Source organism: Lactuca serriola, chromosome 7 (genome assembly GCF_051521515.1).
Source record: "Lactuca serriola cultivar US96UC23 chromosome 7, Lser_US96UC23_V15, whole genome shotgun sequence".
NCBI classification, from domain to species: domain Eukaryota; kingdom Viridiplantae; phylum Streptophyta; class Magnoliopsida; order Asterales; family Asteraceae; genus Lactuca; species Lactuca serriola.
Window position 1 is genome coordinate 9512475 of NC_136414.1, and position 14017 is coordinate 9526491.

General features: G+C 33.9%; 1 protein-coding gene across 2 annotated transcripts; it reads left to right on the forward strand.

Annotated features, from left to right (window-relative positions):
• Positions 1 to 1684: 1684 nt before the first annotated feature.
• LOC145062119 (AT-hook motif nuclear-localized protein 1-like) lies at positions 1685 to 4671 on the forward strand. 2 transcript variants are annotated; one of them, XM_079009753.1, is made up of 7 exons: positions 1685 to 1806; positions 1889 to 1940; positions 2273 to 2689; positions 2824 to 2885; positions 3184 to 3321; positions 3678 to 3830; positions 4135 to 4671. In XM_079009753.1, exons 3-7 carry the CDS (start codon positions 2287 to 2289, stop codon positions 4411 to 4413), a joined length of 1035 nt encoding a protein of 344 aa, XP_078865879.1. In that variant the 5' UTR covers positions 1685 to 1806; positions 1889 to 1940; positions 2273 to 2286; the 3' UTR covers positions 4414 to 4671. The 2 variants fall into 2 exon arrangements, with proteins under 2 accessions (XP_078865879.1, XP_078865880.1); XM_079009754.1 differs by having other exon boundaries at positions 1803 to 1940.
• Positions 4672 to 14017: the final 9346 nt, after the last annotated feature.

Genomic DNA, 14017 nt, shown 5'->3' on the forward strand with positions numbered 1-14017 from the left:
GTAGTTTGGTGGTGGGTACATTTTTTGTTTTTTATTTCTATTTAAATTGTTAATAACCAACCAATCAAAAAATATATCAAAAAAGAAATAGAAAGGGTAAAATAGTCATTTTACCGTTATAGGGACGGTCCGAGTGAGAAAAAACGTTATAGGGACGGTCCAAGTTAATTTTTGAAAATAAGGACCAAACGTGCTTTTTTGGCACTTGGACAAGAGACGAATCGTGTAATTTACTCAAAAAGAAAAGAAATTGACTTACCATGGTAATTAACTTTTCTGTTTTTTCACATTTGGGTAATTATTTTTTTTACACATCTAGGTAACGAATTATTGGAAGTGTTCACATATGATCATTATAACCGAATGTAACCTGCTACAACCGGTCATAATGGTCATATGTAAATATTTTCAAAAAGTTCGTTGCCTAGTATATAAAAAAAATAGTTACCCAGGTGTGAAAATAGGGACCAAACGTGTTTTTTTGGCACTTGGACAAGAGACGAATCGTGTAATTTACTCAAAAAGAAAAGAAATTGTCTTACCAAGGTAATTAACTTTTTTGTTTTTTCACATCTGGGTAATTTTTTTTACACATCTAGGTAACAAACTGTTAGAAGTATTTACATATGATCATTATAACCGAATGTAACCTGCTACAACCGGTCATAATGATCATATGTAAATACTTTCAAAAAGTTTGTTACCTAGATAGATAAAAAAATAATAGTTACTCAGTTGTGAAAAAACCGAAAAGTTAACTATCAATAAAGTCAATTTCCCTTTTATCTTTTGTATATCAAACCTCTTATCAATTATTAAATATATTTAAATTTAAAATATTTTTTATTGCTTTTCTAATTAATTGATTTTATAAAATACTCTCTAATAATTATTATATAATTATTATATGAAATATTAAATTTATAATGATTATATAATATTTTTTCTATGCACTTTTTTTAGCTATATACTAAATATACTTTTCATATTTTATATTATAAAAGCGACCCGATAGTTTTGTATTTTTAGTTTTGTTTGTGTGGAACATTCAATATTTTATTAAAAGGATGTTATTTGTGCTTAAATGGAAACAAAACTCGCTCTCAAAGATATAATTACATATAATCTCATTATTGCAATATTTTTCCGAACGATGCATTTTAATATGTTAATTAGTTGAATATTTATGTCTACTTATATTTTTTATAAAAATATATATATTAAAAAAATATGTGTATTTAGAATATAGTAAATTAAATGAAAGACTTTATAGACATTTTTATATAGACGGAGATAATCAGTTAAATTTGTAATAAGTTATGATAACATTAAGTAGTAGAATAAAAAAGAAAGTAAGTATTATTTTAAGTCAATTTTACTTCATTTCGTAAGTTTTTTATTTGTTTTTATTACTTTATTTTCAACATTTAATGAATTTATTCCACATTGATCGTTATTGGTTAAAACAGATAAAATATTATTATGAGATGGAAATGGTATAATAATGTAATAAAGTGAATGGTAATTTATTTACACTCCTGACACGATATTTTTTATTTAATTAAAATTTACTTTATTGGATTTTGTAAAAAAACAAATTCATTTATGAGAATTTTGAATTATTACCTTTTCAACCCAATAATCAATACCAATTTATCTATTTTTTTTATTACATTTACACACACAGAATCGATGCGTCTGTGAAAAATTTCACGCAGTTTCTGGGTTTCAGTGTGTGTGTGTATTTTTTTGTTATAAGAAGTTCAAAACTGCTCCTCAAAATCCCATAAATTTCACCGGATTACAGTAATATTCTCTTCTAATTAGGGTTTAGTTTTTAAAATTTGATGCTTGATTTCATTTTTACCGGTTTTTAATTATTTTATAGCTTTCCTTGGATATATTTGAAGAGCTTCTGCCAAATACTAGAATTTCCTGAGGTAATTTTAATTATGATTTCATTGCTATCTTAACACTATGTATTTAGATTGAAAAGGTAATGTAGAATGATCCGTTTGCTAATTTTAGTTAAATTTCTTTTTCTTTTTTTGATTATGATTTTGAAATTAATCTGGATTTATCAAGTTTTCACTGCTAAAATCTTGAATCCTATTATCTAAAAAAAAAAAGACACATGTACTTGGTTTAACGATTTTTTTCACTTCTATTGGAATTTACTTTCCTCAATTTGTGAAGAACTGTAGATGATTCATTCAAACTACTTGGGTTATTATTATTTTTTTATAATTTTTTTATAATATTTTTAATGTAGCCTTCACGTGTCACATGGATTCAAGGGAAAATATGATTCCAGCAGTAGAAACAATATCACCCGAGGCTCCATCAAGCTATCAATTGGCGCCAAGAAACGATAATTCCAATCTGCTGATTACACCACCTGGTTTTTCACCGGTGAGTGGTGGAATCCCGAGTTCATTGGTGAAGAAAAAGAGGGGTAGGCCAAGGAAATACGGTCCAGATGGGGTGGTGGCTGGTGGCGGCGGCACATTGTCACCACTTCCCATCTCCGCCTCTGCTCCGCCTGATTCCGGTGGTGGGTATTCTGATGTAAAATTTGGTGAAGGGGAAGGAAGTGGCGGAGGCAGCTTTGTGGTTGAGAAGAAGAAGAAAGTGAAAATGAATTCTTCCGAGGGCAAGTTAAAGAATAGTTACGGGAGTATGGATTTAGGTATTATTATTATTTTTCTTTTATCTACTTTAAGATTAAAATATGTGATTAAAACCAACTTAATGTTAATTAATCACCAAAATTTCAATTTAATACATTTATAACCTATGGTCAATTTTCTTTTGCAATTTTAGGCGACAGGATTTCATCTGGTGGGAGTTTTACCCCTCACATGGTCACTGTTAATCCGGGCGAGGTATGTTTAATGAATAAAAAAATAATCATATTATACATGATTATAATAGGAATTATTCCAAATTTCCTTGTATTTATGTTGTGAATTTGTGGATATATATGCTATTGATAAAAAAATATATCTTTGTAGTGAAAGAAACAAATGTTTTTTTTTTGGTATTTTATGAAGCTAGAATGAGTAGCTAATGATGCTATGAAACATTCTAATGATTAATTTAAGTACATTTTGATAATTATGTTTAAAATATATATTATTATAAATTATAAATGATGAATAATTATGATTGGGGTTTTTTCAGGATGTTACCTCTAAAATAATTTCGTTCACAAAAGACGGGCCCCGGTCAATATGCATTTTATCGGCGGTTGGTGTCATTTCACATGTGACTTTGCGCCATGCCGATTCATCTTCATCTGGAGGCACCGTAACATATGAGGTGTGAAACTTAATTTATACTAAGAAATAACAATCTACTTTCATTTATTTGTTTATTATATTATAGCACATGCTACTTTCATATTCTTATTACAACTTTATACTTTATAAAACCTGATACAATTATAGCAATATTGGTAAAATTTTCACCTTAACAAGAAAAAATTTGAATGTACAATGCTATAATTTTGTAGATTTTAGTAAAGTATGATGCCTTAATAAGAGAAAGGATGAAAGTACAATGTGTTAATAAGGAAAAAGGGAAAGTAGAATGTTGTAATGAGAAGAATGAAAGTATGATGCTATAAATTATAATAAACAAATAAATGAAAGTGTGTTGCTATTTGTTGCAATTAGGGAAGATTTGAAATACTTTCATTATCCGGATCTTTCACAAGTGGAGAGATTGAAGGGCAAGAAAGTAAAATGAGCATAGCTTTATGTAGCCCTGACGGCCGTGTGGTTGGGGGTCAACTTGGAGGACTTCTCACAGCCGCTGGTCCTGTTCAGGTATATGCAAATATATCATATAATTATGTATTATAGCTTTTTTTTTTTTTAAATGTTTAATTAAATTAATTTTTTTACATTTAAATAAGTATGTATAACACAAGCATTTATAGAGTATGACGCATAGAATTAAAGAAATGATACACATTTATGTGCTGGAAAACGTTTCTAAAGAAATCTACCCAATTATAGCTTGAAAAAAATTCTTTGATAGAGTCTTCAAAGTACAATGAAAGCACGTTGCTGTTTCTTGCATTCAACCCTTTATTTTAATTTTTTTTTTAATTATTTAAAAAAAAATCAGGTGGTGGTGGCAAGTTTTCTACCAAACATAGGCAGTCCAATTGACCCAAAACCAAAAAAACAAAAGACGATTGTTGCCCCTACCCAACCTCATGCTATCAACATGGAACAAGAGAAAAAGTCGAATGAAATTGAACATGCACATGAGGCGGGAGGAAATACCAATTCTACCCCTACCCCTACACGTAATTTCCAATTTGAGAACCACACAACAGGAGCAAGTGTGCATGACTGGAGAAGAGCTGCTACAGACATGAATGTGTCGTTGAGTGAAGATTAAATTAATGTGTTAATCATCTTCATTTATCTTATCAACTGAATTAATTAGTTGCGAATTTTAGGAAATTTAAGACTTAACTAGGAATCTTAATCTTATTCTTATGAGATCATAGGAAATATGTTGTAACTTGTAATGTTGTTTGTTTGTTTGTTTCCAAGTTTGTTAATAGTCAAAGGGTCTTCTCACACGTGGCACATGCACACACCCCCATGCCAACACGTGATTTTTTTTAATTTTCAATTTATTTTTCTTATTCAATTCAACTTTACTAAAGTATTTGAATGCATAGTCATACAGAAGCAAAAAACCAAACCATTGTACTCTAAAGTTTTTTTTGGATGTAATACAAAGTTATTATATAAGACAATGCATAAAAAAATAAAGTATATACTGATATATATGCTCTCAGTTTTATTATTACCTAAATGGTTCGATTTTATTCGATTTTGTCAAGTGGATTATAAATTTCATCAAGTATCCAAAAGATGATTTAAAAGGATATAACATTACCTAGACAGAAAGTATAAGAAGAAACATGCACCACTTGTAATGACTAGTGTGATGATTACATTCCAAACTCTTTCAAGTCGTTTTAAATGAAATCTCTAAGACAAAGCATCGCCTCTCTTATGATGGCTATGTGCCAACTCATCATCTCAAAACATTCTTGTGGCTGTATGTCAATTTTTAAGTTTTATTATAAATTATATACAAAAAAAATATTTGGACATAACATAAAAATGCCATAAAAAATATTAATGACATATCTTATAATGTTTGATAAAAAAGATAAAGGAAAAAAATTAGAATTATAAACAATAGAATTATAGAATGCATATCATACTTGGTTACATAAAAAATCCCACATCGACTCCAATAAAATAGTGGTTGGAGGTTTTCCATCATAAATAGATGTTTTCTCTTTCACACTTAAATACCATGAAACTTGTTGAGTCATGGTTCCGGATTTACTCCAAGTTTAAGTTGGTTTTATAAAATAATAATAATAATAATAATAATAATAATAATAATAATAAGAAATAATGTCATATCTCCTAGATCCACAAATATTGTTTTCAAAAAAATTGGTTTTGTCATTCAGAAAGAGCTAGCGGCGCAACTTGTTGCCTGTTTGCCTTCAGTCGATATGTATTGAACATTTATGAATCAGTTCTATGAGCCTATATTCTAGTTTTGTATTGGTTCTCTCACCATCAGTTTTTATATATATTGAACCGATTGATTTTTGGTTAAACTCGATTTACTCTTAAACCAACTTTGTTGAACCTGGTTAGTGAACCAAGTGGTTTTCTATTCTAACATCACCATAAAATCATAGTATCCTCGCAACATATTTCATTTTTTTAAGCAAGCACTCCACAAAGTCCTAAAAATATAAAATTTCAACCTTGTGAGAAGAGAAGAACTTTCATGTAGGTTGATAATAAATAACATTTTACTTTGGCAAACTCCTTTGTTTTGGTGATATATATATATATATATATATATATATATATATATATATATATATATATATATATATATATATATATATATATTAAAAACTTAGCAATCTATATATTTTTTTTGGATATTGAATTTTCATTAATTTAATTATCATTGTACAACGAGTAAGATGACAAACGGACAACAAGTTGCACCCCTAAGCCTTTTTGTAAGGTAAAACTAATTCTTTTGAAGACTATATTATAGATTTAGGCAATATAATATTGATATGTATGATTCGTTATACTCTATTAAGAAGCTCCACCACATCAAACGCGAGGAAACCAAACGTATCAAATGCAAATGATATGAACACATGTTGATTTTCCATGCATGTCATGTTTGGTGACTTTGCCTGTAGCAGCTTTTAAAGGAGCTTGTCCCGTCGTTAAACCCCCAACCCTCAAGCCTACCAGAAGGGATACCCCTATAAGGTCCACACATGTGTGTTTCCCTCCAACCTATTCAAAAATCAAAATGTTAGTCGGTCTAAGGGTTAACCTTCCTTCTATCGGGTCAACCAAGAAATTCATAGATGCCTCTTTTTTGGCGAAAACCCTGACATGCTTAAATATGTCAAACAAAACATCTCTAACCATATCATGGCAATATTTGAACCCCGTGAGTTCTTTACATTGAACTGTAGGGGTGAGCATTTGGACCGGTGGACCGGACCAGACCGGACCGGACCGGACAGTTTTTTTGGACCCCCGGGCCGGTTCTCGGTTCTAAGATTTCTCTCCGGTCCGGTCCGGTTTTTTTCCCGGTCCGGTCCGGTTTTTACCGGGTTTAGAACCGGTTGGACATGATTAAGATTTTTGTGACGTTTTTTAAACGCACATAACTCATTCGTTTTAAGTCGGATTGACCTGTGGTTTTTTCCAACATTTAGTTTACAGTTTGTAGATGAATTTAGACTATAATTTTGTTTATTTTGGTATTATATTCACCGTGTTACAATCCTTCAAAGTAGAGCTATCAAAGCTGAAAAAATTCAGCTTTTCAGCAACATTTTGTAAGCTGTGACGTTTTTTAAACACCCATAACTCATTCGTTTTAAGTCGGATTGACCTCCGATTTTTTCCAACATTTAGTTTACAGTTTGTAGATGAGTTCAGACTATAATTTTGTTTATTTTGGTATTATATTCACTGAGCTACAATCCTTTAAAGTAGAGCTATCAAAGTTGAAAAAATTCAGCTTTTTAGCAAGATTTTATAATCTGTGACGTTTTTTAAACACCCATAACTCATTCATTTTAAGTCGGATTGACCTACGGTTTTTTCCAACATTTAATTTACAATTTGTAGATGAATTTAGACTATAATTTTGTTTATTTTGGTATTATATTCATTGAGTTACAATCCTTCAAAGTAGAGCTATCAAAGCTGAAATATTTCAGCTTTTTAGTATTATTTTATACTATAATTCCTAGTCCGCGTTTAGCACTTGTGGTAGAGTTGTAAGTGAGTATCAAACTAGTTTATCGACATTGATAGTTGAAGCTTTTTTATGCACCCAAGATTGGGTGATAAAGTTTACAAATCCGATAGTTGACAACGTTGGTGACATCTTGAACGATGATGATATAACTTTGGGTAAAAAAATTACAATCTTTATTCTTTTTTTATACAATTATTACTTTTTATTAAATACTAACAACATTTTCATTTGTGTTTATGTAGAGATTGCACAAGCTTTAAATATGTTACATATGGATGACAATGATATGGGGAAGAGGCCAATGGAAGATTAGATTATGAGTTTATGAAATTTGTTAGTTTGATTGATTTTAAAGTTTAAACTATGATTTTTGTTGTTACGGTAATACTTTTGTATGTTTGTCTTAAAATTGTTTAACTTTTGTTGGTGAACTTGATTTATATGTTAGTTGCTTTTATTTGGAAAATTAATTTTTGCAAATTGCAAGTTATAATATTATACATCAATGTAGATTAGTTAGGCATGAAACGGAAACATATTAATTTTGCAAGTTATAATATTATACATCAATGTAGATTACTTATTATACTCTATGCAATTAAAGTTGTACCGGTCCAAACGGGTCCAAAAACCGGAAAACCCGGACCTGGACCCGGACACGGACACGGACACGGACACGACTCATCCGGTCCGGTCCATGGTCCACAAAATTCTCCATAATCGGTCGGGTCCAAGAGCCGGTCCGGTCCGGTTCGGTCCGGGCCGGTCCAAATGCTCACCCCTATTGAACTGCATGCTCTTCGAAAGAGTCCAAACATGTCTTGCGACACACCAGACATATCTCGTCAGCTGGGTATATTGGAATCATGAGTCGATATTTGAGGATAGTATGATACTCCAAATGAGACATATGTTGGCCAATCTCATCTATAGGGATAGCTAGAAGAAAATATTGAGCATGTGGTGCACGTAAGCACTAGAAAACCGCTTTTTGTCGAACCATCATGTCGAGATGCACATCAATATCTTGGACAATTTTCCGAAAAGTGGCACTCGCCAATGTATTAAGAGATTTAGGGGGGTGTCTTTAGTAGTAAAACTACTAAGGTCAATATCCAGAAGATTGTTACGAAGAAAATCCAAGACACAATCATAATCAAAAACCATACCATATATGTCGTTATCCCGTAAGATGTGGTCTTGCAATACCCAAGATTTGCCCCTTGAAGCAACAAAAGCATATGAGGTAGCCTCTACTGCCGAGTATAAACCGAAACCACCAAACCTAATGGGTAAGGAAGCAATTCACCACTGTATGTCGCCAAAGAAAAGGTCACCACAAACCATAATGCCCTTAATCGCCCCGCGCAAACCATTGTTAAAGAATAATGTTGCCTCCTCCATATGAACGGGTTGACACGTCCTCATCCCAAAGAAAAGCTTAACAATACCCATACAAGACTGAAGCAGAAGAAGCTCACTCTAGGGGTCGGACAATTGTGGAAAAAGGCGCATCAAATTTATAGCGTTTTCGGCTCTCTTTATGGCTAAACTGCTAATGAAACTAGCTGTTGGGTTTTTTATTCAAAAACTAGTTTCAAAAACATAAGATTTAGCAATGGAAGACTTGATAATTTGACTAACATAAAACAAGTTTATAACCCACCAAAGATCTTCTTGTAACGTTTGGAAATAAAAACAAGCACCAAAGAGGAAGAAGTGTTTAACAACCTTTGTAGGCTTTGAATCCTCAAGGGGAGGCTTGGAAGTTGATGAAGAATGTGGAACCTTTGAGACACCAACAATGACTCAACTTGATGTAAAATGCTAGTTCTTTTGTATAAAACGCTTAACACTTTTAAGCTTGAAGTTCATAACCAATATGAACTTCAAGAGAGCATAAATGTAGTAATTTCCTCAAGTGTTCAAAGAAAAAGAAGAGAGGATGAGAGAGCCAAGAGGCTCACGGTTTTGATGCATCTCTTAAGGCTTGAGAATGAAAGCGCCACTCTCATATATATATATATATATATATATATATATATATATATATATATATATATATATATATATATATATATATATATATATATATATATATATATATATATATATATATATAGCATGCACAATACTCATGTTTCTTATTTAAATAATAAAAAATCCATACTCTTATTTAAATCATCAAAGAACCATTCTCTTATTTAAATATTTAAAGAGCCATTCTCTTATTTAACTATTAAAAGAGCCATACTCTTATTTAAATTAATAATAAAAAAACCATACTCTTCATTTTTTACTCTTATTTTATAAAATAATAAAAGGAAGAAGGCAAAACTTTATATTTTATAAACCAAGTTTATAAAATATAAACTTTAACTTTTTGGTAAAAGACAAAAAAATTGTTAAGTCCAAAATGTTGTGCATGACTTATTAATTCATACCATATGAATTATATATAATGTTACTTGCTAATGAAAATTATTATTTCCTAGAAATAAATAATTTTCAATTTAAATATAAGAGTTTATTGAATATTTATTTAAACTAATTTCTAATAAATAATCAATTATATCAAGTTGTTAGTGTTACCCATTAGTATCATATGTTAATAAGCAATATCACTTTAATATGATTCTTGAGCATACTAGATCTTTCAATCTCCCACTTGCGCAAGATTCATATTAGACTTACATAGATAGTGGTGAATGTCTAGCAACATTTCACTGCCCCCATCAACATACGACTTTGTGCCATTCTATCAACACATAACTCCCAAAAAGCTCAAAGCTACAATTGGTGTATAAGGTAAGTTTACCAGTTATCCCTTTATCACAAACATCATGTTAAACATGAGATGTGGATCGCGATCAATCTCATTTGGTGTTCAACTTTTGGTAAGGCACCTTAGATATCTAACTCTAAACACATAAGAGGAACAAATCTCATCTTGACTACATAAGCCTCTTGCATAGTTCATACCATACCTAAAAATGGATTTTATAACTACCTGGTTAAGGACCAGCGTTTGACCATATCTAAGCACAGTACTCCCTACAATTAAGTCCCACTATGTGAAACGACCCAAAAATACGACCCGAAAATTTCATTTTTAATATAACCAAAATCATAAAACAGAGTATATCATAATAGAACCATGCATTGCAAATCTCAAAACCATACTAACATACAAATGAGAAAACGGTGTCATGACTGTATCAAATCATATATATAATAACTGATCAACTCCCAGGATAAAAACTGTGGCTATGGTGTGTGCGATGCCATCATCCCGAGCCCTTCCCTTTGCTTGCGGAAGTACATGAAACCAAAACTGAAACTGTAAGCACGAAGCCTAGTGAGCTCCCCCAAACTACCACATACCACACAATAACATATAAAGCACATACTGGGCCTTGCCCACTGCATTGGACCGAAGTCCGGCTAACCAGGGCCTTGCCCCCTACATCGGACCGAAGTCCGAAGCTTGCTGAAACATCGGACCGAAGTCCGAAGCTGACTGAGACATCGGACCGAAGTCCGAAGCCGACTGGGACCTACATCCCCTACATCGGACCGGAGTCCGAAGCTGACATCGGACCGAAGTCCGAAGCTGACTGGGACCTTGTCCCCTACATCAGATCGAAGTCCGAAGCTGACTGAGCATAACATAAACATATCATCTAGCATAGACACATAACCCTGTCTGAACCACGAAGGCATCAAACATACTAACTACTACATCAGACCGAGGTCCGAAGCTAACTGCTAGCTAAACGGGCCGGCATTGTGGCCTTAAACCCGTTACTACTGGGAGGAACACTCACCTCGTGAACTGGCTGCTGTGTGAATGGCTCTGGAAGCTAACTGCTGCTGCTCCGGTATCTCCCCGGCTACAAGGCCATAAACACACTCAATCAAATACTAAACACTGCACTGGGGTAAAATGACTCTTTTACCCTTGGTCAAAGTCAACTCTCCCGGTCAAAGTCAACCCACAGTTGACCTGACTCGCCGAGTTGGGCCACCAACTCGCCGAGTCTCTAATCTCATTTCACAACCCCACTCGTGGCTACTCGTCGAGTATAGCATCGACTCGACGAGTACTCTCTCTATCCAAGAACTCAGACAATCTTCATCCGACTCGCCGAGTCATATGAACAACTCGACGAGTTGTTCTTGAGCTTAAGAAGATTGCCTTGGACTCGCCGAGTCCCTCCATTACTGAGTCTGCTCTCCGACTTACTGAGTCCACTCTACTACTCACAGGCTTCCACTCGTCATCACTCAAAAGGGGAAAAACGGGGACTCGCGACTCGACTCGCCGAGTCGCTTGCATGCAGCAACTCAAAACTCGATTCTGCTTAAATCCAGTGTATAAAACTAATAGATCTGGACCCCCTTAACTCGATTAGCACGTAAAGATTCTATCTTTACGTGCCCATATGCATCCATGAAGCTAAAATGGCTCAAAAAGCATAATAAAGGCTAGATCTAGGGTTTTCATGTAAGGTAACTTCAAAAAGGCAAAAGATCTGGGCTCTACAACTCCTAAATGAACAGATCTAAGGGTATCTCGTCATAATAGGGCATCCATACAATCATAAGGCTTGAGAGAAGCATCAAACTAGATCTAGAAGAGTTCTAATGGAGGTTAAAAGCATAAAACAGGAGGGAATCCGAAGAATACCTCAAAGAACTCTGATTTGCCCTTGGATCTTTGCTCTACACCTCTTCTCCTTGCTCCTTTCTTCTTCTCCTTCTTCAAGCCTTCAAAATTTAACACAAGAACACTTAGATCACTCAAGGATGGATTAGGGTTTTCTCACAGCTTTCTGAGGGTGAAGGAGGCGAGATTGGGGGCTATAAGGTGGATTAAATAGTGAGCAACCCGGGGATTTAGGGTTTCTTCCAGGCAAGCAGACTCGCCGAGTCCCGAATATGGACTCGCCGAGTCGCCGACTAACACGTGCTCGAAATCCCGTCCCTACTCGGCAAGTCAGGCTATGAACTCGCCGAGTCCCTCTTGAAAACTTCTAATTAAATACTATGGAATCATCATACCGGGGACGGGTCGTTACAATTCTCCCCCACTTGGCTCAGACTTCGTCCTCGAAGTCTGCTACGGCTGAATTTGCAAATATCTCCGGATAGTGCTCTCTCATCTCCTCCTCAGCCTCCCACGTCCACTCAGACCCCTTCCGGTGCTGCCACTGCACTTTCACTAACTGAATTTCCTTGTTCCTCAAGGTCTTTGTCTTCCGGTCTAGAATCGCAACCGGTCTCTCAATATAATTCAGGCTGCTATCAACCTAAATATCCTCTAGGGGAACGACTGCTGACTCATCCACCAAACACTTCCTCAACTGAGATACATGGAAAGTGTTGTGGTTTTGACTAAGCTCCTCAGGAAGATCCAACCGATAAGCAACCCGACCCACCCGGGCCAAAACCCTAAAAGGACCAATAAACCTAGGACCCAACTTGCCCCTCTTCCGGAACCTGATAACACCCTTCCAAGGGTTGTGGATCTGACTAAGCTCGAAATCCCTAAAAGCCGACTAACACGTGCTCGAAATCCCGTCCCTACTCGGCGAGTCAGGCTATGAACTTGCTGAGTCCCTCTTGAAAACTTCTAATTAAATACTATGGAATCATCATACCGGGGACGGGTCGTTACACTATGTATCTTAGGTGTTAATGATACAAAAATAGTATATTTTATAACCCATTGCCTACCTTCGTCCGGAGAAAGTCAACTAATCCAATTCATGTTAGTCTTATTTCATAATTTATCCCACAATTGTAATCGACTATGAACTTTTAGAATAATAAGATTATTCATGGATTAAACATGTTAATATAGAACACAACAAGTATTGGTGTTATGATCATATCCCAGTATATCAAAAACATTATATAATAGTTGTTGTAACAATGTTCTAATATCTAAATACTAAATCCAAATCAAAATCCCATTTCTAAAATAATAAGGTCTTACAGCTGAAGTGTGACCATTCATACTTATCTGAAAGAAAGACTTTATCAATGGGTTTGACAAAATTTCTTTGTGTGAATTTTGCGAATACCATGATCTCTATTTTTGACTTTACTCTAAGTATAATTAAATATCTTGAAGTATATGATTGGTGTTCTTTCATGACATAGAGTCTCTTAGCTCAATTAAGTATACTCTCGAAGTCACAAAGATTTCTATGTGATTCTTGAATGACATAGATCAACATAGTTTTTCAATGAACTCATTTATCCAATCCTATTAGATTTCAACTTCTAAAGTAGTGTATTCTTATTTTGTAGTATATTGTGTCATTTTGTTTTGATTGGACCTCATTCCAACTAAACTTAAATCTTCATCCTCAATGAAATCATAATCCATTCTCAGCCTCCACCTCTCCAACACTACAAATAAAATGACATTTAGTGGCACAGAAAAAATGTCACTAAAAACCAAAAAAGTGTCACTAAAGACCCTTTGGGTAAACAACGACACAAAAAAAATGCCACTAAAGGCCTTTAGTGGCACTTTTTGGTTGTGTCGTTGCAACCCTACTGGGTTTTATTGACACTTTTTTATTACACCACTAAAGCACTTGTAGGTTTTAGTGGCACATTTTTATGACACTATTTAACTTCT